Raw genomic sequence first — 27636 nt, 5'->3', positions numbered from 1 at the left:
ATCGGAGAGCCGGAGAATCAGGGCAGGGGCCCACCAGGGACCCCACAAGCCCTCATGGTGCGGCCAGGGGGGAGGCCTCGGCCCCCTGGCTTGTGGGCTCCCTGAGGCCCCTTTTCCCTAGGTTTTGCGCCTATATATTCCCTAAAAATACCAAAAAAATCAGGAGATCATCGAAAGTACTTTTCTGCCGCCGCAAGCTTCTGTCTCCACAAGATCCCATCTGGGGCACGTTCTGGTGCCCTGCCGGAGGGGGGATTCGGATATGGAGGGCTTCTTCATCAACACCATGACCTCTCCGATGTTGCGTGAGTAGTTCAGCATAGACCTACGGGTCCATAGCTAGTAACTAGATGGCTTCTTCTCTCTCTTGGATCTTCAATACAAAGTTCTCCATGATCTTCATGGAGATCTATCCGATGTAATCTTCTTTCGCGGTGTCTTTGTCGAGATCCGATGAATTGTGGATTTATGATCTGATTATCTATGAATCTTATTTGAGTTTCTTGTGATCTCTCTAATGCATGATTTCATATCCTTGTAATTCTCTTCGAGTTGTGGGTTTTGTCTGGCCAACTAGATCTATGATTCTTGCAATGGGAGAAGTGCTTGGTTTTGGGTTCATACCGTGCAGTGACCTCACCCAGTGACAGAAGGGGTAGCGAGGCACGCATCTTGTTGTTGCCATCAAGGGTAAAATGATGGGATTTTCATCATTGGTTTGAGATTATCCCTCTACATCATGTCATCTTGCTTAAGGCATTACTCTGTTCGTCATGAACTCAATACACTAGATGCATGCTGGATAGCGGTCGATGTGTGGAGTAATAGTAGTAGATGTAGAAAGTATCGGTCTACTTGTCTCGGACGTGATGCCTATATGTATGATCATTGCCTTAGATATCGTCATGACTTTGCGCGGTTCTATCAATTGCTCGACAGTAATTTGTTCACCCACCGTAATACTTGCTATTTTTAGAGAAGCCTCTAGTGAACACTATGGCCCCCAGGGTCTACTCCACACCATATTTTCAGCCTTACACTTCTTACTTCGTTGCACTTTCCGCCTTCAGATCTCACTTTGCAAACAATCTTGAAGGGATTGACAACCCCTTTATAGCGTTGGGTGCAAGCTCTTTTGTGTTTGCACAGGTACTCTAGACTTGACGAGATTCTCCTACTGGATTGATACCTTGGTTCTCAAACTGAGGGAAATACTTGCTGCTCCTGTGCTGCATCACCCTTTCCTCTTCAAGGGAAGAACCAACACAAGCCCAAGAGACGACAGAAGGATCTCTGGCACCACTGTCGGGGAAGAACTTTTGTTGCTGATGGGGTCATAGTCCTAGGTTAGGGTCATAGGCCTGCCCTACATGTCCTACCCAAGGACTACCCCACACAAGGGACAGGACCTTAAGTATGCCCCGACTGAATTAAGGTGCCCCCATCATCCAGTCGGTAACAGGCCCAGAATCATCCAGTCGGAGACTAACATTCGGAGAGCACCGGGCCTACCGACTGGATACACTCGGTACGTCGTAACCTCTCTGGAGGGAAACTGCTGTACGTTTCCGGGTGCATTTACTAGCATTTAGGTAACGTATGCATTCAATCGCCACTACTCCACCCTTGAATCAGAACCGTTGTGGAGGGCAGCGCACTCTATATAAGCCGCCCTTCCCCACTGGTAAAGGGGTTAGCAAATCTTTGTACTCCATATCACACTTGGTAACAAGCTCCGAGAGCACTGAGACGTAGGGCTGTTACCTCCACCGCAGAGGGGCCTGAACTCATACAACCTCGCCGTAGCTAGGACTCTGCCCATCTCATTCGTACCCTACACATCTACTGTCAGGCTTATACCCACGACAGTTGGCGCCCACCGTGGGGCAGGCGTCTAAGCGACTTCCGGCGAGTTTGCGACTACTTCCTTTCGTCATGTCGTCCGGTGGAGGTTCAAGCATGGTTCACCAGATCCTCTTCGGCGCTCTCTCCTTCGTCGTCGACGATTCGGCGTGGCTTCGGGAGGCACCTCTCGACGTCGAGGCGCTTCCCCGTCGCGGGGCCATACACTTCCGTGCTGGCGCTCGCGGCGTTCTTCTTCTCCAACAATCAGCTTCATTGCCGGCTTGCACCTTCGTCACGCGCCGCAGCAAGCGATCTCGCAGTCCGCGTCTACAACGTTGGGTGCAACATGCCCGAGCGCGTCAGTTCATGTCCTCTCAAGTGGCGGTTCTGGAGTCTGTTGTGGTTGCCCCGCGTCCCCAGTGCTCGGGCTCGGTTCCGACTGAGCTCCCTTCCGAGTACGTGGGCCTCGGGCCTGCAGCAGAAGTTCACATGGCCAACACCCATGAAGATCCCCATCAGGCTGGCCGGAACGAGCGCGAAGCCGGTGAAGCATCCGGTGCACGCCGTCCACCTCGCCGTTCTGCCAGTCGGCACACCCTGCAGAGCAACGTAGAGTTGTTCCGCACACCTCTCCTCAACTTGGCTGCGGCAGCCAAGATCGCCGATTCCCTCCAGCCAACTGATTCAGAGGCAGGAAGAGGAATCGAGCAGATCCGTGCTCTGTTGCACACGGCGCAGGAGCAGAATTCGGCAGTCTCCCAGTCGCACAATCGGATCCACAATAGTTCCGCCCATGCAAACACGCATCGGTCGGTTCACAGCCCCGGCTCCTATCAGCACCACAAGGGAGGCAGTCGTTCCATGGTCCGTGAAGATCACCGCCGTTCGTGCACCCCTCCGTGGGGTGGGCCCTATGGGTCCTGACATCATGATGATCGGCGTTCAGTCGGTGACACTTACGACCCGAGACCCGACGCAAGAGGACGAGTCGCCCAGCGAAGAGTCGACAGGGGTCGAGCCCACCGCGATGGCCACGATCTGGATCATTCGAGTGGCGGCAGGACCATCGTGTCCGGCCCCGAGTGTTTTAGTCGAGCCATCCACTCGGCTGACATCACGCCCAACTTCCGATTGGCAGCGGGAATCGGTAAATTTACGGGGGAATCCAAGCCTGAAACATGGCTAGACGACTACCGAGTGGCAGTCCAGATCGGAGGAGGGGACGACTATGTCGCTATGAAGCACCTCCCTCTGATGCTCGACGGCTTGGCATGAGCTTGGCTGAACCAGTTAGCCCCCTCAAGCATTTACAGTTGGGCAGATCTTGCCCGAGTGTTCATTAGGACCTTCGAAGGGACGTGAAAACGCCCTGCAGGCCTTGTGGAGCTTCAGCACTGTGTCCAGAAGCCGAATGAGCCCTTGCGCGACTTCATCCAGTGATGGACGACTCTTTACCGCACGGTGGAGAGCGTCACCGAGCATCAAGCAGTCTGCGCATTCAAGGCAGGCGTACGGTACAGAGAGTTGTACCTAAAGTTCGGCCGGACAGGCGACATCTCCATGAGCAAGATGCTGGAGATAGTTGCTCGTTATGCAAATGGCGAGGAAGAAGACCACATCCGGAGCGGCAAACACAAGACAGTCGGCGATGCCGACGGAGGTAACACTCGGAAGCAGAAACAGAAAGTTCCACCCACACCGCAGGCAGAAGCTGCAGCTGTGACCAGCGCCAAGTTCAAGGGCAAAGGGAAAGCGCAGTCTACCCCCAAGAAGAAGCCGTTCAACAATCCCATCCTGGATCAGCCTTGTCCAATTCACACGAAGATGGACGAAGAAGGCAATCCCATATACGCGAAGCATACCACTCGGCAGTGTCGTCTCCTGATCCAGGGGTTCAGCGAAGGGCAACCGAGTGAGAAGAATCCTGAACAAGATGAGGAGGATAAGGAGGATCCGTTCCCCCAAGTCCATGCAACCCTCATGATTTTTGCTGACGTCGAAAGCAAGAGTCGACTGAAGCTAGTGAACAGAGAGGTCAACATGGCCGTTCCGACTGCTCCCAAGTTCCTTAGATGGTCTCAGACTGCGATCACCTTTGATCAGTCGGACCATCCCACGCATGTCCCCACTCCAGGAAGACAGGCTCTGGTCGTCGACCCGGTGGTGGAAGGAGTCTGATTGCGCAAAGTCCTCATGGACGGCGGTAGCGGACTGAACATCATGTACGCCGACACCCTCAAGGGAATGGGCATCCCGATGTCCAGACTCAGCGAGAGCAATATGCAGTTCCACGGAGTCGTCCCCGGGCGGAAGGCCAAGTCACTCGGCCAGATCGCGTTGGACGTCACTTTCGGCTCCGACAAAAACTTTCGCAAGGAGAAGCTCACATTCGAGGTGGTGGATTTCCAGAGCGCTTACCATGCAATTCTGGGCCGCCCGGCGTACGTGAGTTTCATGGCACGCCCGTGCTATGTGTACTTGAAGCTGAAGATGCCGGGCCCAAAAGGCGTTATCACCATCACCGGCAACCGCCAGCGAGCCGAGGAGTGTCTGCAAGAGGGATCAAGAATCGCCGACCATCAGATGGCGGTGCTCGAGCTCGACGAATACAAGAAGACAGTCGACCCTGCCGACCTGATGCGCTCGAAGAAACCAACTTCTGAGTCCGCGTTCCAGTCGGTGGGAGAGACGAAGAAAGTCAGCATCCACCCGACGGACGAGTTTGGCGCCTCGACGAACATCTCCACCACCCTCGATCCTAAATAGGAAGCCGAGCTCACCCAATTCCTCCGTGAGAACTGGGACATCTTCGCATGGAAACCTTCTGACATGCCGAGTGTACCCAGGGAGTTGGCTGAGCACCGACTGCATGTGGATCCCGTCGCTCGGCCCGTCCGAGAGCGCCTGCGTCGGTCCGCCGCGCACAGGAGGAAGGCAATCGGAGAGGAGGTGGCCAAGCTGCTGGCTGCCAACTTCATTCGCGAGGTTCACCACTCCGAGTGGCTCGCCAATGTCGTGATGGTGCCCAAGAAGGACAAGTCACTCCGAATGTGCATTGACTTCAAGCACCTCAATAAGGTCTGCCCGAAAGACCATTTTCCGCTCCTCCGCATAGATCAAATTGTCGATTCGACTGCGGGATGCGAGCGTTTGTCATTCCTTGATGCCTACTCGGGTTATCATCAGATCCGTCTGTATGGTCCCGATGAGTTGAAAACAGCCTTCATCACCCCGTTTGGGTGCTTCTGCTACATCACTATGCCTTTCGGTCTGAAGAATGCAGGAGCTACCTTTATGCGCATGATCCAAAAATGTCTCCTCGACCAGATCGGTCGCAATGTGGAGGCATATATGGATGATATCGTAGTCAAGTCACGCAAAGGTTCCGACCTGCTGACTGACTTGGCAGAAACATTCGCCAACCTTCGTAGGTACGATATCAAGCTAAACCCAGCCAAATGTTCATTCGGTGTTCCCAGCGGAAAGTTACTCGGTTTCTTCGTTTCCGAACGAGGGACCGATGTTAACCCCGAAAAGATCGGGACCATCGTCCGAATGGATAGGCCGGTCAGAATGCACGATGTTCAACGGCTCACAGGTTGCCTAGCGGCTTTGAGCAGGTTTATCAGTCGACTCGGCGAAAAAGCACTTCCTGTGTACCGACTCATGAAGAAGTCAGATACCTTCGAGTGGACAGACGAAGCCCAAGTCGCATTCGACGACCTCAAAGTCCTACTTTCCACCCAGGCGGTTCTTACTGCTCCGCTCAGTAAAGAGCCCCTTCTTCTATATATCGCGGCTACAAATCAAGTCGTCAGTACTGTTCTTACAGTCGAGCGAGAAGAAGAAGGCAAATCATACAAAGTTCAGCGCCCAGTGTACTACGTCTCCGAAGTCCTGACCCCTTCCAAGCAGAGGTATCCCCATTATCAGAAGCTTATCTATGGGATCTATATGACTGCGAAGAAGGTGGCCCATTATTTCCAAGACCACTCGGTATCTGTCGTTTCTGATGCTCCTTTGTCGGAAATTCTCCACAATCGAGACGCGTCAGGCCGAGTGGCGAACTGGGCAATGGAGATGTTGTACTGTGACGTCAAGTTCGAGGCCAAGAAAGCTATTAAGTCTCAAGCCCTGGCTGACTTTATAGAAGAATGGGTAGAACAACAGCAACCGACTCACATCTACTCGGCTCATTGGACAATGTTCTTCGATGGGTCTAAGATGTTGAATGGATCCGGCGCTGGTGTTGTGATCATATCACCCAAAGGCGACAAGCTCAAGTACGTGCTCCAGATACACTTTGATTCCTCCAACAACGAGGCGGAGTATGAAGCTCTCCTCTACGGATTGCGCATGGCCATCTCACTCGGCGTCCGTCGCCTGATGGTCTACGGCGATTCGGATTTGGTGGTCAATCAAGCGATGAAAGAGTGGGACGTAAGGAACCCCACCATGACGACATACTGCAATGCAGTCAGGAAGCTGGAGAAGAAGTTTGAAGGTCTAGAACTTCATCATGTTCCAAGACTGAAGAACCAAGCAGCTGACGAGTTGGCAAAACTCGGATCCACTCGGAGACCAGTCCCGAGTGATGTCTGTCTCGAGCACCTCCATCTTCCTTCAGTCAAAGAAGATCCCTTCACAGAAGAACCAGTACAACCCAAGAGCGCAATAGATCCGACTGAAGTCGATGTGTCTGCTGTGGTTGATCTAGTCACAGAGATTCTGGTAGTCATTCCCGATTGGACTGTGCCGATCATGGCATATATCCTGAGAAAGGAACTTCCAGAAGATGAAGTCCAAGCCCGGCAAATAGTTCGCAGGTCGAAGGCATTCACTGTCATTGACGGTCAATTGTACAAGGAGAGTGTTTCAGGCGTCCTCCAACGTTGCATTTCCCCAGAGGAAGGACAGTTGATCCTAGAGGATATCCACTCGGGTACCTGCGGCCATCACGCTTCTTCGAGAGCAATCGTCGCCAAGGCGTTCAGAGCTGGATTCTTCTGGCTGCAGGCTAACGAGATGGCTAAAGCTATGGTCGACCGATGTGAAGGCTGTCAGTTCTACTCCAACAAGTCCCACAAGCCAACATCTGCGCTAAAGACAATCCCACTTGTGTGGCCATTTGCAGTTTGGGGATTAGACACAGTCGGACCATTCAAGACAGGCCAAGGAGGCTACACACATCTGTTGGTGGCAGTCGACAAGTTTACAAAATGGATAGAAGCCAAGCCCATCAAGAAACTCGATGCCTCCACAGCCGTTAAGTTTGTCAGAGACATCATCTCCAGATTCGGAGTGCCTCACAACATAATCACGGACAATGGGACAAACTTCGACTCGGACAGATTCAAAGGTTTCTGTGCGAGTCAGGGTATCCGAGTGGATTTTGCTTCTGTAGCACATCCACAATCCAATGGACAAGCTGAGCGTGCGAATGGACTTATCCTTCAAGGTTTGAAGCCTCGACTCTTGCGAGAGGTAGGACATGCTGCTGGTGCATGGGTCACCGAGTTACGTTCAGTACTTTGGGGCCTCCGCACCACTCCAAACCGATCAACGGGACGATCGCCGTTCTTCCTCGTCTATGGCGCAGAAGCGGTCCTTCCGAGTGACCTGCTTCACAATGCCCCGCGAGTCGAACTCTTCTCCAAAGCCGAAGCGGGACAAGCAAGGCAAGATGGAGTCGATCTTCTGGAGGAGGAACGCGAGATGGCACTCACTCGTTCAACAATTTACCAACAAGATCTGCGACGCTTTCATGCACGTCATGTCAGGAGCCGCACGTTCCAAGCAGGCGATTTAGTGCTCCGAGTGGATCAGCAAAGACCCCACAAGTTGGCTCCGGCCTGGGAGGGGCCTTTCATCATTTCCAAGGTGCTGAACAACGGAGCATATAGACTCTACAATATTCAGAGGGAGACAGACGAGCCGCGCGCATGGAACGGAGATCTCCTCAAGCGTTTTTATACGTGATCGTCGACTGAAGCAGTGTAACGAACAAGTTTGAAGAAATAATATATTCAGCAGAGTCAGTTTTGTGCAGATTCAGAGTTCTCACACACACAAAAAAAAGACTTAGCTGCGATCCTGAATCGCCTAAGTACTAACCTCCTCCGAGTGTGCACTATACGTCACACTCGGGGACTTAGTTGCGATCCTGAATCGCCTAAGTACTAACCTCCTCCGAGTGTGCACTATACGTCACACTCGGGGACTTAGCTGCGATCCTGAATCGCCTAAGTACTAACCTCCTCCGAGTGTACACTATACGTCGCACTCGGGGACTTAGTTGTGATCAAGAATCACCTAAGTAATAACTTCCTCCGAGTGTGAACTATACGTCGCACTCGAGGACTTAGCTGTGATCAAGAATCACCTAAGTACTAACTTCCTCCGAGTGTGCACTATACGTCACACTCGGGGACTTAGCTGTGATCAAGAATCACCTAATTAATAACTTCCTCCGAGTGTGCACTATACGTCACACTCGGGGACTTAGCTGCGATCCTGAATCGCCTAAGTACTAACCTCCTCCGAGTGTGCACTATACGTCGCACTCGGGGACTTAGCTGTGATCAAGAATCACCTAAGTAATAACTTCCTCCGAGTGTGAACTATACGTCACCCTCGAGGACTTAGCTGTGATCAAGAATCACCTAAGTACTAACTTCCTCCGAGTGTGCACTATACGTCGCACTCGGGGACTTAGCTATGATCAAGAACCACCTAAGTAATAACTTCCTCCGAGTGTGAACTATACGTCACCCTCGAGGACTTAGCTGTGATCAAGAATCATCTAAGTACTAACTTCCTCCGAGTGTGCACTATACGTCACACTCGGGGACTTAGCTGTGATCAAGAATCACCTAAGTAATAACTTCCTCCGAGTGTGCACTATACGTCACACTCGGGGACTTAGCTGTGATCAAGAATCACCTAAGTAATAACTTCCTCCGAGTGTGAACTATACGTCACCCTCGGGGACTTAGCCGCGATCCTGAATCGCCTAAGTACTAACTTCCTCCGAGTGTGCACCATACGTCGCACTCGGGGACTTAGCTGCGATCCCGAATCGCCTAAGTATTCACCTCCTTCGAGTGTGCACTATACGTTGCACTCGAAGACTTAGCTGCGATCAAGAATCACCTAAGTAATAACTTCCTCCGCATGTGAACTATACGTCACCCTCGGGGACTTAGTTGCGATCCTTAATCGCCTAACTCTTAATCTCCTCCGAGTGTGCACTACAAGTCGCACTCGGAGACTTAGACATGACCAAGAATCACCTAAGTAATAACTCCCTCTGAGTACGCACTAAGTGTTGCATTCGGAACAACATTTCAACAGAAGACTAAATGTTTTCATTCTGACAACATCAGTTCATAAACGACAGCTCACTCTGTGCGGGTCAAGATTACCCGCACCGATTTAAAAGTATGACGGCCAACAGAAGTGGCCAGAGTATCTTACAGGTAAACACTCGGCATACCGAGGATAAAAGTTTGATCACGCGTCAGCTGGGCCGGCCTCAGGACTAGAGGGCTCCACAAAAGTGTCCAAGTCGATTCCATCAGCGATGCGGGTAGCAGTCTCAAGGAACGTCTCCATGAAGTCTTCGAATCGAAGCTTCTTCGTGTTGGCGACCTTCAATGCTTTTAGCTTATCTTCCCGCACCTCCTTGCAATGGACTCGGACCAAGGAGAGCGCAATATCAGCACCGCAACGCGCTGCCGACTTCTTCCAGGATTGCACTCGGTTCGGAATCTCCTCCAGTCGCCTCAACAGAGTCTCCATCTCCTGCCGCGGCTCATCTTCCGGCCAAAGCTCCTTGTCAATGCGGCCGATGACCTCTTTCAGTCGGCTGATGAAAGGACCCACTTTGCCTACGCGGATATGCGCCCGGAGCAGATCCCGGTTGGCGTCCTCGCCGAGTGGCACATTGTCCTTCATGGACTGCTCCACAGCCGCCGCTTCAGCTTCGGCGTCACCGCAAAAGTCTGAACCAAATGAGCAAACAGACAGTAAAAACCGAGTGTTCGTCACACGGTACAACCACTCGACAAAGCATAAGACTTACCACCCAGACGAGTCATCATCTGGACAGCCCAGTCATTGACATACTTTTCCTGAGCTATCCATCTTTTGTTTCGAACAGCCATTTGATTGTGCAGTTCAGTCCTCTGTTTCTTCAGTCTCTCCACCTCCGCCACCAACACCCTGTTTGCCTCCAGCGCCTCCTCCAAGGACTTCTCTCGAACTTCCAGTGCGTCCTTCATGCCAGCCATGACGAGCATTGCAGCTTCCAGTTCACCAGCATACTGGTTCCTCTCAGCTCTCACGGCTTCATAAGCACTTCCCATTTCACAAGCTTTCTGCACCAAGAAACAAAGGGTAATCAGCAAGTTTATCAGTTCACAGGCTAAGTTCTTCAGACCCCTGCCGACGCAAGCAGTCGACAGCGGTCTTGGGGACTACACCCAGTGGGTTCACTAAGAGTGACCCCACTGGCATGCACCTCAAGCAGGCCCGCCCTATTGAGAGGCATGTTTTCACCTACGCCTCAGGGGCTAATACTACTCCACATGCGTGCAACTTACTCTCGGAGACTCTTACCGCAAGAGCGCTCCGACTGCAATAAGCACTCGCACTCGGAAATCTTGTCTACGGACACAACCAAACTAAAGACCAAATGTATAAAGACAACTGTAGGTGCAAGCACTCGACAGAAGTCTCGGGGACTACACCCACTGGGTTCACTCGGAGTGAACCCATTGCAAACCGCAGACAACACCCAGTGGGTTACAGAAGAAAAGTAAGTACTTACTAGACTACTTACTCGGATGTCATCGCGCAGCTCCAAGCTCCGCTGGTACAAAGCCGCAACAGAGTCATAAGCCCTCTTGGCCTCTCCGGCCATCAGCTCCGCCTGGATCATGGCCCCCTTGGCCGCTCCCACCTGCTCCTCTGGGACACACCAAATGCTGAATTCAGCATTCGACGAACCGGGAATCGTGGGAAGTTCCTGGGGCATCCCAAGGTTTGCCCCAGTAGGTTCCTCACCTACCGGCACCGGTTCAGTCGGTGGAGGCACTTCGGTCGGTGGAGCGTCGGCGGCAGGGGCGGAAGCAGGAGGAGCAGCCTCAGGGACAGGCTCCACGACAGGCTCCATGGCCGGGTTGGCTCTCCCCAGGTCGTCCCCGTCCAGACAAGTCGCCCCTGACAAGCCGAATAACACGGTGCCTCAGAAAAAGAAAAGGATGGCACAGTCTACAGGAACAAAATACCCGACTCTCCCACAACATACCTGGCTGGGACGAAACGACGTTGTCCGTGTCCATGGGGTCGTCCCCTTGGCGGGCTGGCGAGGTCGCAGAAGTGGCAACCCTGTCGAGTGAAGTCCATTCGACTTGTAAAGCAGGAGCTCACTCGGTCAACAGAAAGAGCCGAGAGTTAGATTCACTTACGTGGAGGTGACGGGGATGGCCATCCTCATCCGCGGCAGAGCCTTCCGAGGTTTGGGCCCACTCGGCTTGGGCACCCTGGAGGACTGGCCTGCAAGTTCAGCGGCTGCGTCCCTGGCCCTCTTGGTGCCTCGAACACTCGGAACCGTCGGGGCAGCAGGCGGAGCACTCGACGACGCAGGAGGAGCTGAAGGGACGGCAGGCTCATGCCGGCGCTTGCTCCGATGCTCTGCCCGCGGAGGTGGCGAGTCTGGCTCTTCGTCCTCTTCTTCTTCCTCGCTGTCTTCCTCCTCCGACTCCCCGCTGTCGGAGACATATTCGGCGCTCTCCACGCTCCCCTCCTGGCTGCCGTCTTCCTCCTCCTCCTCCGGATTCCCGTTCGAGACGGGGGAGGACCAGTTGGTCCACTCCTGCATGAGGTCCAGTCGGAAACATTAAGCATCACACGGAGATATAAATAAACGACTGGAATCAAGATAGTTCAATGCACTCGGCTAATGCTACTCACCTAATTCGGTGGAGGGTTGTCCGCGCTGTAAGGCGTCACTCGGCGGGCTCCTTTGGGGTTCTCACAGGGACCCGTGATTTGGAGCACCCACGAGGTCACCTTCTCCTCGAGTATGCCCTCCACGTTGGTCCGAGTGGAATCCTCGGGCCCTGCGTAGTGCCACATAGCATGGTGGCGGGCCTGCAGAGGCTGGATTCGTCGACCGATGAAGACTTCCAGCAGGTCAATACCGGTGACCCCCCTCCTGACAACATCCACGAGCGCCTCGACCAAAGGCTGGATGTCGTTCTTCTTGGCTTTCGAGAGGGCGAGTTGCTTGGGTGGAGCAGGACGGTCTAGACTAAACGGAGGCAGCCCAGTCGACGCATTTGGACAGGCTATGTCCTAGCAGTAGAACCACGTCGACTGCCAGTTCCTAACCGACTCGCTCAACTGGAGAGCGGGGTAGCTGCTCCGACTCTTCTTCTGAAACCCTAAACCCCCGCAGAGCTGGAGGAGATGCGTCTTGTCATTCGACTGACTAAGACGTTTGATGGTTTGAGAGCGGGCAGAGAAGATATGTTTGAATAAACCCCAATGGGGAGGGCAACCGATAAAGCACTCGCACAAAACAATGAAGGCAGAAAGGTGGGCGATGGCATTCAGAGGGAAGTGATGGAGTTGAGCACCAAAATGATTCATGATGCCTTTGAAGAAGGGATGCGGGGGCAGAGAAAAACCTCTGTGAACATGGCTGAGGAGCAAGACGCGCTCCCCCTCCCGTGGCGCCGGCTCGACCTCGTCGTCCGCCGGCAGCCTCCAGGACTTATGCATGAGTAGGCCGTGCTCTACCAGCTCCAGCAGGTCCCCCTCCATCATCGTGGAGGGGAGAAAGTCTCCCTGGATCCACCCCGCCGGCAACGGCCACTGCCACCGCTGAGCTGCCGCCGCCTTGTTCTTCTTCTTCCTCGCCTCCATTTTGCTGGTCTGACCTTTGGTCATGGCGGCGACGGCGAGCTCTCGAGAAGGAGGGGAAGAGAAGGGTGTATGAGCGCAGGTGGTGGCGAGGAAGATGGAGCAGGCAAGAGCAAAGGATTCGGCGAGCGTAACCGAAGGGTCTCGTCGCCCAGAGTTAAATACATCACCGACTGGGTCGCTGGCGAGCGGGCCCGAAATCTTATCCGCCCAACCAGCCGCGGCGATATCAGTGGAGGAGTTGAAGGCGCGAGGATCGAGGACTCAGGCGCTACTCGAGCGCGCTGACGTCGTCCCCGCTAAGCGCGCGGAACCCGAAATTTGAGATCCCGGAAAATCCGCCGCTGTCAGTTGACCGGTCGCATCAAAAGATGCCGCGAAAGCACTCGGTTCCCGACAGTCTGTTTCGCAAAACACCTCCACTCGGATCATTGGTCAGGAGAGATAAAATGGATAGAGGCAAGCAACGCCCAAGCCGAACCTAGTCCAGTCGGATCTGAACCTCGAGCACTCCTTCGACGTTTCAACCTCAATCCATTCGGGGACTAATGATGGGGTCATAGTCCTAGGGTAGGGTCATAGGCCTGCCCTACATGTCCTACCCAAGGACTACCCCACACAAGGGACAGGACCTTAAGTATGCCCCGACTAAATTAAGGTGCCCCCATCATCCAGTCGGTAACAGGCCCAGAATCATCCAGTCGGAGACTAACATTCGGAGAGCACCGGGCCTACCGACTAGATACACTCGGTATGTCGTAACCTCTTTGGAGGGAAACTGCTGTACGTTTCCGGGTGCATTTACTAGCATTTAGAGCATACGTTACCTGTAACGTATGCATTCAATCGCCACTACTCCACCCTTGAATCAGAACCGTTGTGGAGGGCAGCGCACTCTATGTAAGCCGCCCTTCCCCACTGGTAAAGGGGTTAGCAAATCTTTGTACTCCATATCACACTCGGTAACAAGCTCCGAGAGCACTGATACGTAGGGCTGTTACCTCCACCGCAGAGTGGCCTGAACTCATGCAACCTCGCCGTAGCTAGGACTCTACCCATCTCATTCGTACCCTACACATCTACTATCAGGCTTATACCCACGACAGTTGCCGTAGCAATATCCTCTTCAGCGTAATTCATGGCATACCTATGAATCTTCATGATTTCTTCTTGAGGACTTTGGCTGACAATGCTTTGTCGCCATATGAGTTGAAGATTTATGTGTCTTGGATCATGGGATTCATCAGAAACAGGCCAGACATCAACTATCAAGCAGATTTTCAGAATCACCTCGGATATCTGCCGCCTATCAAAGTCATCAAGAAATCATTTGAACCTATTCAAGGCAAAGGCAATTTGTGATAGATGAAGGAAATTGGCTCCTTGATGGCTAATTTCTCAAGGCAGATTCCTATTCTTCATATGATGACACTAATACTCAAGATCCTCCAAGCCCAACTTCCCCCAGAGTGATGAATAACGGTGAGCTTCTCCTCAGTCTTCATCAAAAGGTCGATCGCCCTCACAAGTGGGTGAAACACAAGTTTGGTGCCATTGTGAAAACCCTCAACGAGACTCGGAATGTAGTGAAGAAAAAATACTATTATCTTCATGAGGTGTTTGATCGCACTTGGGCCACCTTGGCTCATCTGAAGACTCAAGAGGAACTTGATGAATTGGAGTTTACTCAAGACTTTGACTGGTCATGGCCTCCAAAGAAGAAATTCAAGCCAATTCCAGTTCCTGACTTGGAGGACAGTGCATTTTCTTCATTTTCACTACTGAATCAGATGAAGAACGAGAAGACACTGCAACTGGTCCAAGGAAGAAGCTTGTCTCCAGGAATCCTCACGCCTCTATATCAACCAAGAAGTGATTTTCTTCAAGGGCGTTAGTCCTCCGTTTTCCCCTTTTCGTCACTTGATGACAAAGGGGGAGAAATCTGAGAGTTAGTCTTCAAGCGAGATCTATTTTGGGGCTTATAAACTTTAGTAAGTTACAAACTCTTGGCTCTTCTAAAGTGTTTGATGTAATGAGTTCTAACTTAAGCCCGATGGTGTTGTGACTCTTTTGGATGTTTTTCTTCGCATGCTTATTCCTCAAAGTCTATCAATGCACGCATGCTGAAATTCGTCAGACACCATTTTTCATCATGCATTTTCAATTCCTCATATTATATGTCAAATGTATGCATGTTTTACAAGATACATGGGGAGATCTCCATTATATAAATCATCAATGTGCATCTGTTGTGCAAAGCAAATTCCTCAAAATATGCGCATCTTCAGGGGGAGTCTCTCGGTATCTTGATTTCAAATTCCTCAAACACAGTACTTACATATCATATTATTATCCCCGTTGAAAACTTAACCTAATTGTCATCAACCACCAAAAAGGGGGAGATTGTAAGTGCATCTAGTGCCCTTAGTGATTTTGGTGGTTTGAATACTTATAGGTTAAGAGACTTATGTGTTCGTAAGTGTACACAGGCTCTATCAGTCTCTGAGGAGTTTGAGTTACACGATGAATATCGACCCCTAAAATTGTATGTCTTCGGCTGAAGACTTTGGTCTTACCTTGAAGAATTTGATCGCGAAGAAATTGCGATGAAATTGATATTCCTCATGAAGATATTGAAGATGAGGAATTCGGTGTGTCCTGAAGAAAAACAGTCTGAAGACTTTGAAGCGTGAAGAGTTACTCTTTCTGTTTCATTTTGTTTACTCTTGAGTCATAGGAACACCGTACTATTAAAGGTGGTCGAAGTAATACTACAAAATGAATTTCCTCATGATTCTCAACCCAAGACTAAACCCACCAAAGCCTCAAAGTGAGGAATATGAGAGACATGAGGACTTTCACAGTTGAAAGTTCCGACCGTTGCCGCGACCCGCGCCACCTCACTGATCTTATCCATCCAACGATCACAATATTTAAGGGCATTTATGTCAAATCATGTCGGGATGCTCCCAGGCTATAAATAGCCGCCCCCCACAACCACTAGCTGGTTGGCTGCTCTGAGAGAAACTGACACTTGTCATTTAGAGCAACCCAAATTCCTCAAAGTCTTCGAGAGAAAATCATCAAGTGAGGAAATAACCCAAACACCAAACCCCAAACCAAAAACCAAGTGATTGAGCATCACTGAAGAGTTTGTTCCTGTGTGGAACTGAAGCCTTTTACCTTTGAGGATTGTGCATCCTCCAGACGGTTAGGCGTCATGGTCTAGAGCATCCAGCAGCCAATTGTGGATCGCCGGGTGACCGAGTTTGTGAGGGTTTGGAAGTCTGCCCTGAAGACTTACCACGAATGTTGGGTGAGGACTATGTGTCCTTAGCTCAAGGAGAATACGGTAGGGACCGTGTGTCCTTTGGTTTCAATACCAAGCCGCTCCGAACCAGACGTACAACTGTCACAACATTTGGAACAGGGTTATCAACTAGTGTCTTCATTGAGCTACGGGCTCTATTTCCTCAACTCTTTCATTTCCTCAAAACGTATGTTGAAGACTTTCATCTGTGCTATTTGAAGAATTTGTGTGAACACTTTCTCTGAATTTCCTCAACCTCAAATTCTTCACTCAAGTTAATCTTCACCTACGTTCTTTGTACCTGTGTACTGTGCAAACCGATTCTCATAATCCTCACCAAGTAACCTGCTATAGTAGTCTTTGCACTTCTGATCCTGCACTATTTCCGCTGCACTTAATTCATCATTGAGGAATTTCCTCACAAGTAATTTCCTCAGCGATGAATTTCTAAAAATCGCCTATTCACCCCCTCTAGTCGATATAACGCACTTTAAGAAATCTCTTAAAAGACTTATATTTAGGAACGAAGGGAGTACCACTGTAGCTATTGTTCATACTGAAGGTGGCTTGGGGCATGTGTTCCTGTTGGCTCTACTACTGATCATGAGGAAAGCCATGCCTTTCGTCCTGTTGGTGGCATTGTTCATCGTTTGATGCCATAAAGCTTCGACGGAGCCGAAGTTGTTCCATGCACCGATGTTAACGTGAATGAACCCTATTCGAGCCTTTATGTCCGCCTAAATGTACCGTGTGTATCTGCACTTCAAAATTATGGGGCCCACAATTTTCGGCTCTCTTTTGCATCGTAGCCCTCAGTTTGACCGTCCTTTGTAATATGTTCGTCATTCAGACCCGGTCTTGCATGATGGGTCATGCGAAAATTTTGTACTTTGATGGTTCCCAATTGTTCCAAACAGCTGGCTTCATGTGAGAGGCCGCCAAATCCTACAGTTGAGCCTGCTATGCCGCCGAGGAAGCCCAATACTCCCTAGTGGGTGTTAGGTTCCAAGTTCCAAGTAATTTCATCATGCACCGCATCCTCAAGGTTGACCTCCTGGAGGCCGATCCAAAGGCTTGTAAAACTCCAAAATGCCTTGCACCATACAAGACCCGAGCTCATGTTATCCGCCTCCACACGCAGCCGTCACCTCCTCTTCGAAAGATCTTAGGGCAGGGGAACCCTACAACCACCGTTCCGCCTCGTCTCTGGTGGTCCTAGGGCCATTGCCGGTGAGGTGGATCCCAACCCTTACCAGCGTGTGGGCTCCATTCTTAGATGTTTCGTTAAGTTCTTGTTAAGGTTTGTGTCATGTTCAGGAAGGTGAGACGCGACTCCTCCTAAAGATGGAATAAGAGCATCTACGGTTGAACATTGCAAATATGACCCCCTAAAGCCCGCAGACGTGCCCGATCAGTAACCGGATGTGTCCCCTATTTGTCCGTCCAAGCTGTCACACTCTTCATTTTTTTCTTAATATGTCCAGACACTTGCACGTGATTGGTGGAGAGGAAGAGAGAGAAATAAAAGAATGAACACAGAAAAGAAAAACGTGGTCCGGATGGGGTCACGTCCTATACCGGGAGTGCCCGAGCGCGTCCGTGAGCCCTCATATCATCCCCACATTTGAGATGGATATGAGGGCTCACGCACAACCGGGCATATAGGGACGATATGAGGGGTCCGGTTGGGTCAGTTTTTTCCTTTCCTCTCCTGTCCGGTCACTGACCGGGCGCGTCCGCTGGCGTATGAGGGATCATTTGACGGGTCCGGCTGTAGATGCTCTAAGGTTCTACCCGTCTAGCCCTGTTTCGGTGGTGCGTCTAGCTTCGTCGGAGGGTGTGTGGAGATGTGTCTTCAATGGATCTCGCATGATTTGGTCGGTGATTATTTTTGGTGGATCTACAAAGATTAAGTCTTCTTTCGTCTATGTTCATGTGTCTTTAGGTTGGATCCTTTCGATCTACGCGTCTCTTCATCGGTGATGATTGCTATTTTGGTACTGGTCCTATGGGTTCTTAGCATGACGATTTCTCGATTGTCTACTACAACAAATTTTCCTCGGCTTCGGCAAGAGAGGGACGATGACGGCGGCACGCCTTCAACTCGTTTCAATGGTTGTAGTCGTCATTAGATGATCTACGGATATGAATGTAATTTTATTATTTTTAATGTCTGTTGTACTGTCATGATTAAAAATGAATGGGTAGAAAGTTTTCCGCCAAAAAAGAGGAAGAAAGAAGAGCCGGAGCTCATATTAACTTTTATCATTCGTTTCCCCCTTTAAACATCCACGTTCATATAGGAATCTACGGAACACAGTCATGGAGTTTTCAAGGTAGATACATATGATGTTGTGTCAGGGTCATGAGAAGTCTCGTTCTAAACTAACTCGAGAAAGAACATGTTTTGCCTCTCTACTGAAAACAAGAGAACAACATTTACGTACTCCAGAAGGACAATTGACTACTATTTGCTCTATATGAGGTAACCAGCGCCTAGCAGGGGATCTGCCTGATGAACCAGCGGATGACCTTGACGGGCATCTGGACGAGGCCCACCGCCAGGTTCGCCGCTGCCGCGCAGCACACGCAGCACGGGCACACGCAGCTCAGCGCCGACCTACGAAAAATAAAGGAGTTCAGCGACAGACTCATCACGTTATGGTGGTTGACAAAAGCCGAAGCAGAGAAGCCAATGTCGCAAGCAACCAGGAGTTCTGGCTGGCATGCACCAGGGAGTAGCCAGGAAGAGACGCGCACGCACCCGAGGATCCAGACGACGGCGCCGGCGAGCGAGAGCACTAACGCGAGGGCGGCGAACGGCAGGCCGATCAGGAGCCCCAGCGGCCGGCACTGCCAGCCGTCGTCGTCGTGACCATCTGCCCCCATCGTCGATCTCCGGCTTCTCCAGCCAGTTGTTCTTCCGCAGCGTCCTACGTAGGTGCCTGCGTGCGTGTGGGAAACTGGGAACTGGGAAGTCCGAAACCGAAACCAAACGGTTGGTAAATAACGCTGTGAATTGAACTCGAACTGTCAGCACCGAGTACGTGGGCGCGGGGGGACTCCACTCCGGAGAGTGGAGCGGAACCGAACGGCAGCGTGCGTGGCAGTCCTTTTTGTTTCCGCCAATCACACCCCTTGGTATGTTTTGGTTAACTGTTCTTACCAGAGCGTAGAAACGACAACGAGAATGATTGAGAAAACGAATCCGATTTCGCCTCGAACAGTGTCTGCTCCGGTGGTTTTAAGAGGGGAGATCGGCGCTCTGGTTTTCGCTTGCGCACATACTGATTCGATCCCGAGTTTCCCTTATCTGGAGTTTGCGAGGCGACCCGCTCCTGCTCAGAGCGCGCGCATATTGCCGATCATGGCTGCGCGCAGAGTGCCGTACGCACAGGGGCAGGGCCACCAGCTGCAGCAAGATTTCGATTTCTTCTTGGTAGTGGACTTCGAGGCGACGTGCGAGAAAGACGCGCGGATCTACCCGCAGGAGATCATCGAGTTCCCCGCCGTCCTCGTCGACGGCGCCACCGGCCACCTCGCGTCCGCTTTTCGCTGCTACATCCGCCCGAAACACCATCCTGCGCTGACCAAGTTCTGCAGGGACCTCACCGGCATCCGGCAGGAGGACGTCGATGGCGGCGTGGATCTCGGCCAGGCGCTCCGGCTGCACGACGCTTGGCTGAAGGCGGCGACGACGACGGGGGCAGGGACCAAGAGATGCGATGGCCGCTTGGCCGTCGTTACGTGGGGAGACTGGGATTGCCGCACCATGCTCGAGTTTGAGTGCCGCTTCAAGGGCATCGAGAAGCCCTCCTACTTCGATCGCTGGATCAACCTGAGGGTCCCCTTCCAGGCGGCGCTCGGCAGCGGAGGGCGGGTCAACCTGCAGGAGGCGGTCCGGGTGGCGGGGCTGGACTGGGAGGGCCGCCTGCACTGCGGACTTGACGATGCGCGCAACACGGCGCGCCTTCTTGCTGATCTCATGCTACGCGGGGTCAAGATGAGCATTACCGACTCGCTGGCGCTGCCACCACCGATCCAGCGGCAGCCGCCTCACACAATCCGTTGCGACGGCTCCTCAGCGCTGCCACGGCCGCCCATCCGGCAGCAGCAGCAGCAGCTGCTTTAGCCTCCGAGATACGTTATAAAAACAGAAACTTTTGCTGTAATATTTGAATTATAAGATTTTTACTTTAATGTGTAAATTATCTGTAATTTTTATGCTGTAATTTCATATAAATTCTTTGGTTTTTTTAATTTTTTCACAATTTGTAAGGATACAAAAGTATATTGTTTAAATTGGTTAATACTGCGGTGGCTCGACGTGTGTGACGTCCTTCTGCTACTGCGATTTGCGGATGAGGACCACAAAAGGTGTGGTATTGGTGTCAGGACCGATGCAGGGGAAGTGCTTCTTTGGGTGTGGCAATGGAAGTCATGTGCTATTAGAGCAAGTACAATAAGGTACAGTCAGCAGGCTGTAAGGATTAAAATACTATAATTTTTACTGAGTTGGATGAGAGAGAAGAGGAAAGAGAAGGAAAGCGGGCTCTTCGTGAAGAGCTAGCTCTAGCACGTGCTCCTAGTGTTTTGTGGAAATAAAAGATGGACCATTATATGATAAAAGTAGAACTCTTTTATAGCTAACTATTGTACAAGCTAGCTATAAGATGGACTATAAGATGACTTATAGCGGGCAGTTAGCTATACTATTAACCATGCTCTTAGCCTGGAGCAATTAAACATATATATATTCTCATCCTAGGATACGCTGCTTATATAGACGCTAAGAGCATGGTTAATAGTATAGCCAACTGCTGGCTATAAGCATTCTTATAGCTCACCTTATAGCTAGCTTGTACAATAGTTAGCTCTAAAAGAGTACTATTTTTATCATATATGGCTCACCTTTCATTCTCACAAAGCACCTAGGAGCACGTGCTAGAGCTGGCTCTTCACGAAGAGCCCACTTCCCTTCTCTCTTTTTCTCTCTCATCCAACTCAGCAAAAATATAGTATTCTAATCCTTACAGCCTGCTGACTGTACCTTATTGTACTTGCTCTAACGGATCCTTCTGAACTCACCCGTTGAGAAAAAGGAAAAAGAAATCCCCGCCAACCTTATCCCCACCCCACACCTTCCTCTAAACTTTGACCCATCAACGTCACCCCCACCTCCCTCGCCTCGCCGCGCAGCATGAACCGCAGCTACCACATCCCTCCCTCCGTAGTGGGAGCGCCGCCGCCAGAAGCGCCCACCTCCCTCCGACGACAGAAGCGCCGTCGCCCCCACCTCCCTCCTCGCGAGACATGTTGTGTCTCCACCTACTGGTCGGGCCATCGCGTGCCTCAACCTCCCTCCCCGGCAGTAGGTGCCGCTAATCGAATCTCCCTCCGACGGCATATGCGCCACCGCTCCCTCCTCCCTACCTGGAAGACGAAGCTTTGCCCCTACCTCCCTCCCCGACAGACGCGTCGTCCCGACTCCACTTCCTGGCCAGGTGGCCGCGCGGCTCCACCTCCCGGATTTTCGACGCCGCCCCTGTCGGCCTTCTCCTGCGGTCCCGTCGTCGTCCTTTCATGGTCGTGCTTGATCCAGTCCTGTCGGCTTCCGCCCTGCACACCAACTGCCCTGTCACTGCCCCCGCGTACCTGGTAGTCCTTCCTTGTTCCGCATGGACTGCAGGGGCGGCCGAATCTGACCTTTCAGTTCATCACCTTTGCCCGATTAGGCTGCCCGTAATAGTTGTATCATAGGTAGTATCATGCATGCCAACTAGGCATTTTCGATGAGGTGTCATAGAATTAAATGAAGAAACAGAGGATTGGGTATCATATCATGATACCGTATCATATTAAATGATGTGCTACTATGTGTCTTGCATGGCAATAAATGAACTATACTATGATACTAACATACGATACTATGCATTACGGATGTGGTATCATACACTAGTATCATATGCATGATACTAGTATATGATACTACCCATTACAACCAGCCTTACGCGCTGCTCTCCACCCCTCGACCCTCAGGTTGTTCGCCGTTGCCAAATATGGACATTCAACGATGCAGCCCAAGATGTTTTAGTGTCTCGACCCTCTCTCTGAATCCCATCTGTCGATGATTGTCTTATCTGTGATGACCGGACCTGTGCCGCAGATGTTTTCGAACTACTGGTTGTACATTTGTTTGGTGCATTTAGTCTATATTTGACTTCTCTTATAGCATCTCCAACAGCCGCGCCAACACGCAAAAACGGCGCGTGCGACATATGTAATTCAGCGTGCAGGAGGAAACGCCATCGCGTGCCGCTTATTTGCTGCGCCCGCTCCCGCGCGCTGAACTCTCGAGCGCTCGCGCGAAACTCCACCTACCCATCCAGCCGCGCCGCCGTCGTCGCCCTCGCCACCCCGTTTTTCCGGTGTTTCCCCGGTCTCTCCCCGCGTGGCCGTGGCTTCCTCCCTCTCTCTCTCGTCAGCACCGCCCGTCGCGCGCGGCAGTCCTCCGACGATCAACATTTTGTTGAACTATTTGTTTGAGTTGTAATAATAAACTAAACTATTTGTTTGAGTTGTAATAATAAATTAAACTATTTGTTGTATTGTTGCATTGTTGAACTATTTATTTTAAACTTTTAGTTGAATGATGTTTGTGATTTAAATTATATGCCATGTCTTTGTTTTGTGAATGTGTGAAATTTATTTTGTGTCCAAATTGCAAGAAATATGAGGCATCGGCTGCTTGCGCGCGCTGCATTTCAGCGCGTCTGTGCTGCATTTCAGCGCGACTGCTGGAGCTAGCGCCGCGCGCCGCGCCAAACCTGGCGATGGTCACGCTGTAAATCAGTTTTTTGGACGCCGGGCGAAGCGCGGCTGTTGGAGATGCTCTTACATTGTATCATGTAGGGGTACAAAAGTTTGCCTACAAAAATTGTGCCTGTTAATGTCTATAAGTTATGTTGTTCAACATATTTTCAGTTCTGATAATATGCAGATAGGGTTTGGCCCTTTGTTCATATGATATGTTGCCGCCCAAAAAACAAGATGACATTTGGGTGTATAATTTCACATTAGATTTATGGGATGTAGTTCAACATGACATTTTTTTTGACTTCCTGTAGTGAGGTATATGATTTTAGATTCCCTAATGTCGCTTGTTCTTTTCTATAAAACTACTTGTGTAATTTGAAATTTGTATATTGATTCAACATGGTGTTTGGATGTTCCAATACATGGTCAGTAGTGGAAAAGCTCTGTGTCGTTATCTAACAAATTCTCATTTTGCTATGATTATAGGTTTCATAATGTCGTGGTATTTCTGGGACAGATGCCAAGGGGTGGCTTAACTCGTGGTTTGGGCCCGATGGGCACCGACGGTGTCTGAGAACGGGTGAAGGCATAACACATATGACACCAATATACCCAGGTTCAGGGCCCTCCGACGATTTAAAACCCCTAGTCCTGCTTGTGTGACTATATGAGAATCACAACACAAATGATGCTCCTTGAGCTGTTTGTGAGGAGGGAAACGGAGCTCTGGTTGCCGATCTCGCTGCCTTAGTGATGTTCTACGTGTGTGTCTCTTTGTGTAAACGTGATGCGATCTGTGTGAACCTGCCTCTCTCGATGGGCAGGAATGAGGTTTTATAATGTAGCTAGGGGGGTACAGTAGCATGGGTAGGACAGGAGGTGGGGTCCGGCTGGCTTTGGGGCCCGTCGGATGTCGAGTCTTGTCGCGGAGCCCGCCGGTCGTGTGCATCAGCGGCTGACGCGCCGAGTCGTCAGGGCATGGGAAAAAGGAGAGCGTGGCTACACGGGCGCCTCACCTGGTCAGCGTGTGCGGTGATAGGGGCCCTGTAGCCTCGTTGACCCTTCATCATCACGCCAAGGCCACACCACATATGCCTTGTAGCCTCTGAATCATATGTCTTGTCTTGTCTCCGTGCGATGGTACGGCCGGATAGGACGGGGCCAGCCGGCCGGCCTAATCCCGCTAGTCGGCCGAGGTGTGTTTGATATGCGGGCCGGCTATCGCCAGCCGGCCAGGCATGCATCACCCAAGAGGGCCGGCTATCGTCAGCCGGCCAGGCACACGTTAGCCTGTAGGGCCGGCTATCGTCAGCCGACCAGGCACACGTTAGCCTGTAGGGCCGGCTATCGCGAGGCGGCCCCCAAAACGGTTTCGGGGGCTACCGATGGCGAAAGCTCCCGTCCGAGGAGCTCGTCGAGGCTCGCACGCTCGGGGAGATCGTGACGAGCCCTGTCCCGGTGAACGCGTCGTCTTCGGTACACACTTCTTAGTTGGCTTCGGGCTGTCGGGAAGCATCTTTCTTCGACAGTTCCTTGAATTTTACGGGATCCAGATGCACCATCCGGTTCCCAACTCAGTCTTGTACCTTGTGGTCTTTGCCACGTTGTGCGAAGCGTATATGGGCTTCTTGCCCTTTCCATCCTTCTTTCGCCACCTCTTCCATTTCCGCGCCTAGACGCACCGCCTCAGACCGTATTCCTACGGCGGCATAGTGGTGTACAGACGGGTCGGCCGGCTGCTTCCAAAGATGTTCTTCAAGGAATCCTTTAAGAAGTGGCAACGTACCTTCTTCTACGTTCGCAACATCAGCTCGGGGCAGGATTGGATCAATCTCCCACCCTTCTCCGACGAGCCGGCGACTATGGTGCATTGGGACCTCGACCTACACAACACGAGCTGGCAGTTATCGCCGACCGGATGCAGCAGCTCGTGGCTTCATTGGGGCTGGTGGCCCACACCTGGTGGCGGCCCTCGTCTCCCTCAGTGTGCTACCGCTGCACACGTGGCCGCACCGGATATGTGACACGAGCGATCGCAAAGATCTGAGCCGACTGTCAATAGTGGTGCTGCCGCTGCACAAGGTGACCGCTCGGGTGAACAAAATCACCAACTTACACCTCGACGAGGACGAGTGGAGCTTAGGCATGGAGCCGTACCACCACGACAACAACGCACCAGCGGTATGTCCTCGGCCGACTGGGTTGTTCCCTTTTTCTTTTATCATTAGTAGTATTTGACGCATGGCCGTGACACCTCTCAGCTCTTTGTTCGGTAGAACACCCCGGACGGCCCGAACCTGGAGCACTTCGACCCAGACCTGGAGGGGTCCGACGCATAGGACTTTGAGTCCGACGGGGACGACCTCGATGGCCCCGAAGGCTCGGACGAGGAGGGTGCCGAGGAGGACGAAGAGGAGGAGGACGACGAGAACGACGAGTAGTACGAGTCGACCGACGCCGTAGCCAGCAGGGTGGGGACGTCGCGTCACCCCCCGAAGGATCCATCAAGGAGTGGACAGATGATGACGATGAGCTGCAGGTTCTGGAGGCGGCGCCTCCAACTATGACGGGGCCGCCCCGAGCCCCACGCCGCGGAAGGAGTATGGAGCTGCCGGCTGGAGGCCGACTGGCTATCACCCAGCCGCCCCGTTGCCATACGGCAGAAGAGCGCCACCGCGATAAGCGGCCGACCGACGGTTCGGCCGGTGCCCCGCCCGCCAAGAAGACTAGGTCGGCAATCCTTTAGGCGGGCACACCTTGATACGTCTCCAACGTATCTATAATTTTTGATGGTTTCATTCTATTATCTTGTCAAACTTTGGATGTTTTGTATGCCTTTTATATCTTTTTGGGGACTAACTTATTAACTCTGTGCCAAGTGCCAGTTCCTGTTTTTTTCATGTTTTTGACCCCTTTCACAGGAGGATTTTAAACGGAGTCCAAACGGAGCGAAACTTCCAAAAAGATTTTTTTCGAAACAAAAGAAGATCGGGAAGCCTGAGAATCAGGGCAGGGCGCCACTAGGGACCCCACAAGCCCCCTAGCCGCGGCCAGGGGGGCCCGCACCTCCCAGGCTTGTGGAATCCCTGGGCCACCTCTGCCCTAGGTCTTTCGCCTATATATTCCCTAAAATCCCAGGAAAAAATCAGGAGATCATTGATGACCCACAAGTATAGGGTATCAATCGTAGTCCTTTCGATAAGTAAGAGTGTCGAACCCAACGAGGAGCAGAAGGATGTGACAAGTGGTTTTCAGCAAGGAAAAATCTGCAAGCACTGAAATTGTCGGTAACAAGTGATTGTGTGGTGAGATGATTCATAACAAGCAACAAGTAACAAAAGTAGCAACGGTGCAGCAAAGTGGCCCAATCCCTTTTGTAGCAAGGGACAAGCCTGGACAAAGTCTTATAGGAGGAAAAACGCTCCCGAGGACACACGGGAATTTCTGTCATGCTAGTTTTCATCATGTTCACATGATTCGCGTTCGTTACTTTGATAGTTTGATATGTGGGTGGACGGGCGCTTGGGTACTGCCCTTACTTGGACAAGCATCCCACTTATGATTAACCCCTCTCGCAAGCATCCGCAACTACGAAAGAAGAATTAAGACAAAGTCTAACCATAGCATTAAACTAGTGGATCCAAATCAGCCCCTTACGAAGCAACGCATAAACTAGGCTTTAAGCTTCTGTCACTCTAGCAACCCATCATCTACTTACTACTTCCCAATGCCTTCCTCTATGCCCAAATAATGGTGAAGTGTTATGTAGTCGACGTTCACATAACACCACTAGTGGAAAAACAACATACAACTTATCAAAATACCGAACGAATACCAAATTCACATGACTATTATTAGCATGACTTATCCCATGTCCTCAGGAACAAAAGTAACTACTCACAAAGCATAATCATAATCATGATTAGAGGTGTAATGAGTAGCATCAAGGATCTGAACATAAAATCTTCCACCAAGTAATCCAACTAGCATCAACTACAAAGAGTAATCAACACTACTAGCAACCTTACAAGTACCAATCGGAGTCGCGAGACGAAGATTGGTTACAAGAGATGAACTAGGGTTTGGAGATGAGATGGTGCTGATGAAGATGTTGATGGTGACGAGTACCCTCCGATGAGAGGAGTGTTGGTGATGACGATGGCGACGATTTCCCCTCCGAGAGGGAAGTTTCCCCGATAGGATCGTCCTATCGAAGCTCTAGATTGGTTCTGCTCAAGTTCCGCCTCGCGGCGGCGGCGAAACCACGAAAAATCTCCCGTCTGATTTTTTCTGGACGAAACCCTCCATATAGCAAAAGGGGGGGTCAAGTGGGCGAACACGATGCCCACAAGCCCCCATGGCGCGGCCTGGGGGGGTGGCCGCGCCGTGCAGGCTTGTGGCCACCCCTGGCCCTCCTCCGGTACTTCTTCGGCCCAGTATTTTTTATATATTGGAAAAAGAATCTCCGTTGATTTTCACGGCGTTTGGAGTTGTGCAGAATAGGTATCTCAACTTTGCTCACTTTCAAGCCAGAATTCCAGTTGCCGGTATTCTCCCTCTTCATGTAAACCTTGCAAAATAAGACAGAAAAGGCATAAGAATAGTACCGTGAAGTGAAATAACAACCAAGGAAGAGATAAATATCAACGTGAAAACATGATGCAAAATGGACGTATCTACTCCCCCAAGCTTAGACCTCACTTGTCCTCAAGCGAAAGCCGAGCTCAATAAATATG

The 27636-nt window shown here is 51.3% G+C and overlaps 2 protein-coding genes across 2 annotated transcripts; one reads left to right on the top strand and one right to left on the bottom strand.

The window, feature by feature from the left end:
* Positions 1-18356: 18356 nt before the first annotated feature.
* On the bottom strand, positions 18357-19111 carry LOC123439703 (signaling peptide TAXIMIN 2). Its single transcript, XM_045116392.1, has 2 exons — positions 18849-19111; positions 18357-18704 (listed from the first exon to the last, which is right to left on the bottom strand). Exons 1-2 carry the CDS (start codon positions 18971-18973, stop codon positions 18581-18583), a joined length of 249 nt encoding a protein of 82 aa, XP_044972327.1. The 5' UTR covers positions 18974-19111; the 3' UTR covers positions 18357-18580.
* A 158-nt stretch (positions 19112-19269) lies between these two features.
* LOC123439702 (ERI1 exoribonuclease 2-like) lies at positions 19270-20332 on the top strand. Its single transcript, XM_045116391.1, has one exon. It carries the CDS (start codon positions 19275-19277, stop codon positions 20214-20216), a length of 942 nt encoding a protein of 313 aa, XP_044972326.1. The 5' UTR covers positions 19270-19274; the 3' UTR covers positions 20217-20332.
* Positions 20333-27636: the final 7304 nt, after the last annotated feature.

Source organism: Hordeum vulgare, chromosome 3H (genome assembly GCF_904849725.1).
Source record: "Hordeum vulgare subsp. vulgare chromosome 3H, MorexV3_pseudomolecules_assembly, whole genome shotgun sequence".
NCBI classification, from domain to species: domain Eukaryota; kingdom Viridiplantae; phylum Streptophyta; class Magnoliopsida; order Poales; family Poaceae; genus Hordeum; species Hordeum vulgare.
Note: the sequence above shows the minus strand (reverse complement) of the source record. Positions and strands in the feature narration are given on the sequence as shown.

Coding starts and splice junctions, on each gene's coding strand:
- LOC123439703 (XM_045116392.1), bottom strand. CDS start 18,973: ATGGGGGCAGATGGTCACGACGACGACGGCTGGCAGTGCCGGCCGCTG. Junction 18,705..18,848: donor GCCGTCGTCTGGATCCTCGG/GTGCGTGCGCGT, acceptor TATTTTTCGTAG/GTCGGCGCTGAGCTGCGTGT.
- LOC123439702 (XM_045116391.1), top strand. CDS start 19,275: ATGATTGAGAAAACGAATCCGATTTCGCCTCGAACAGTGTCTGCTCCG.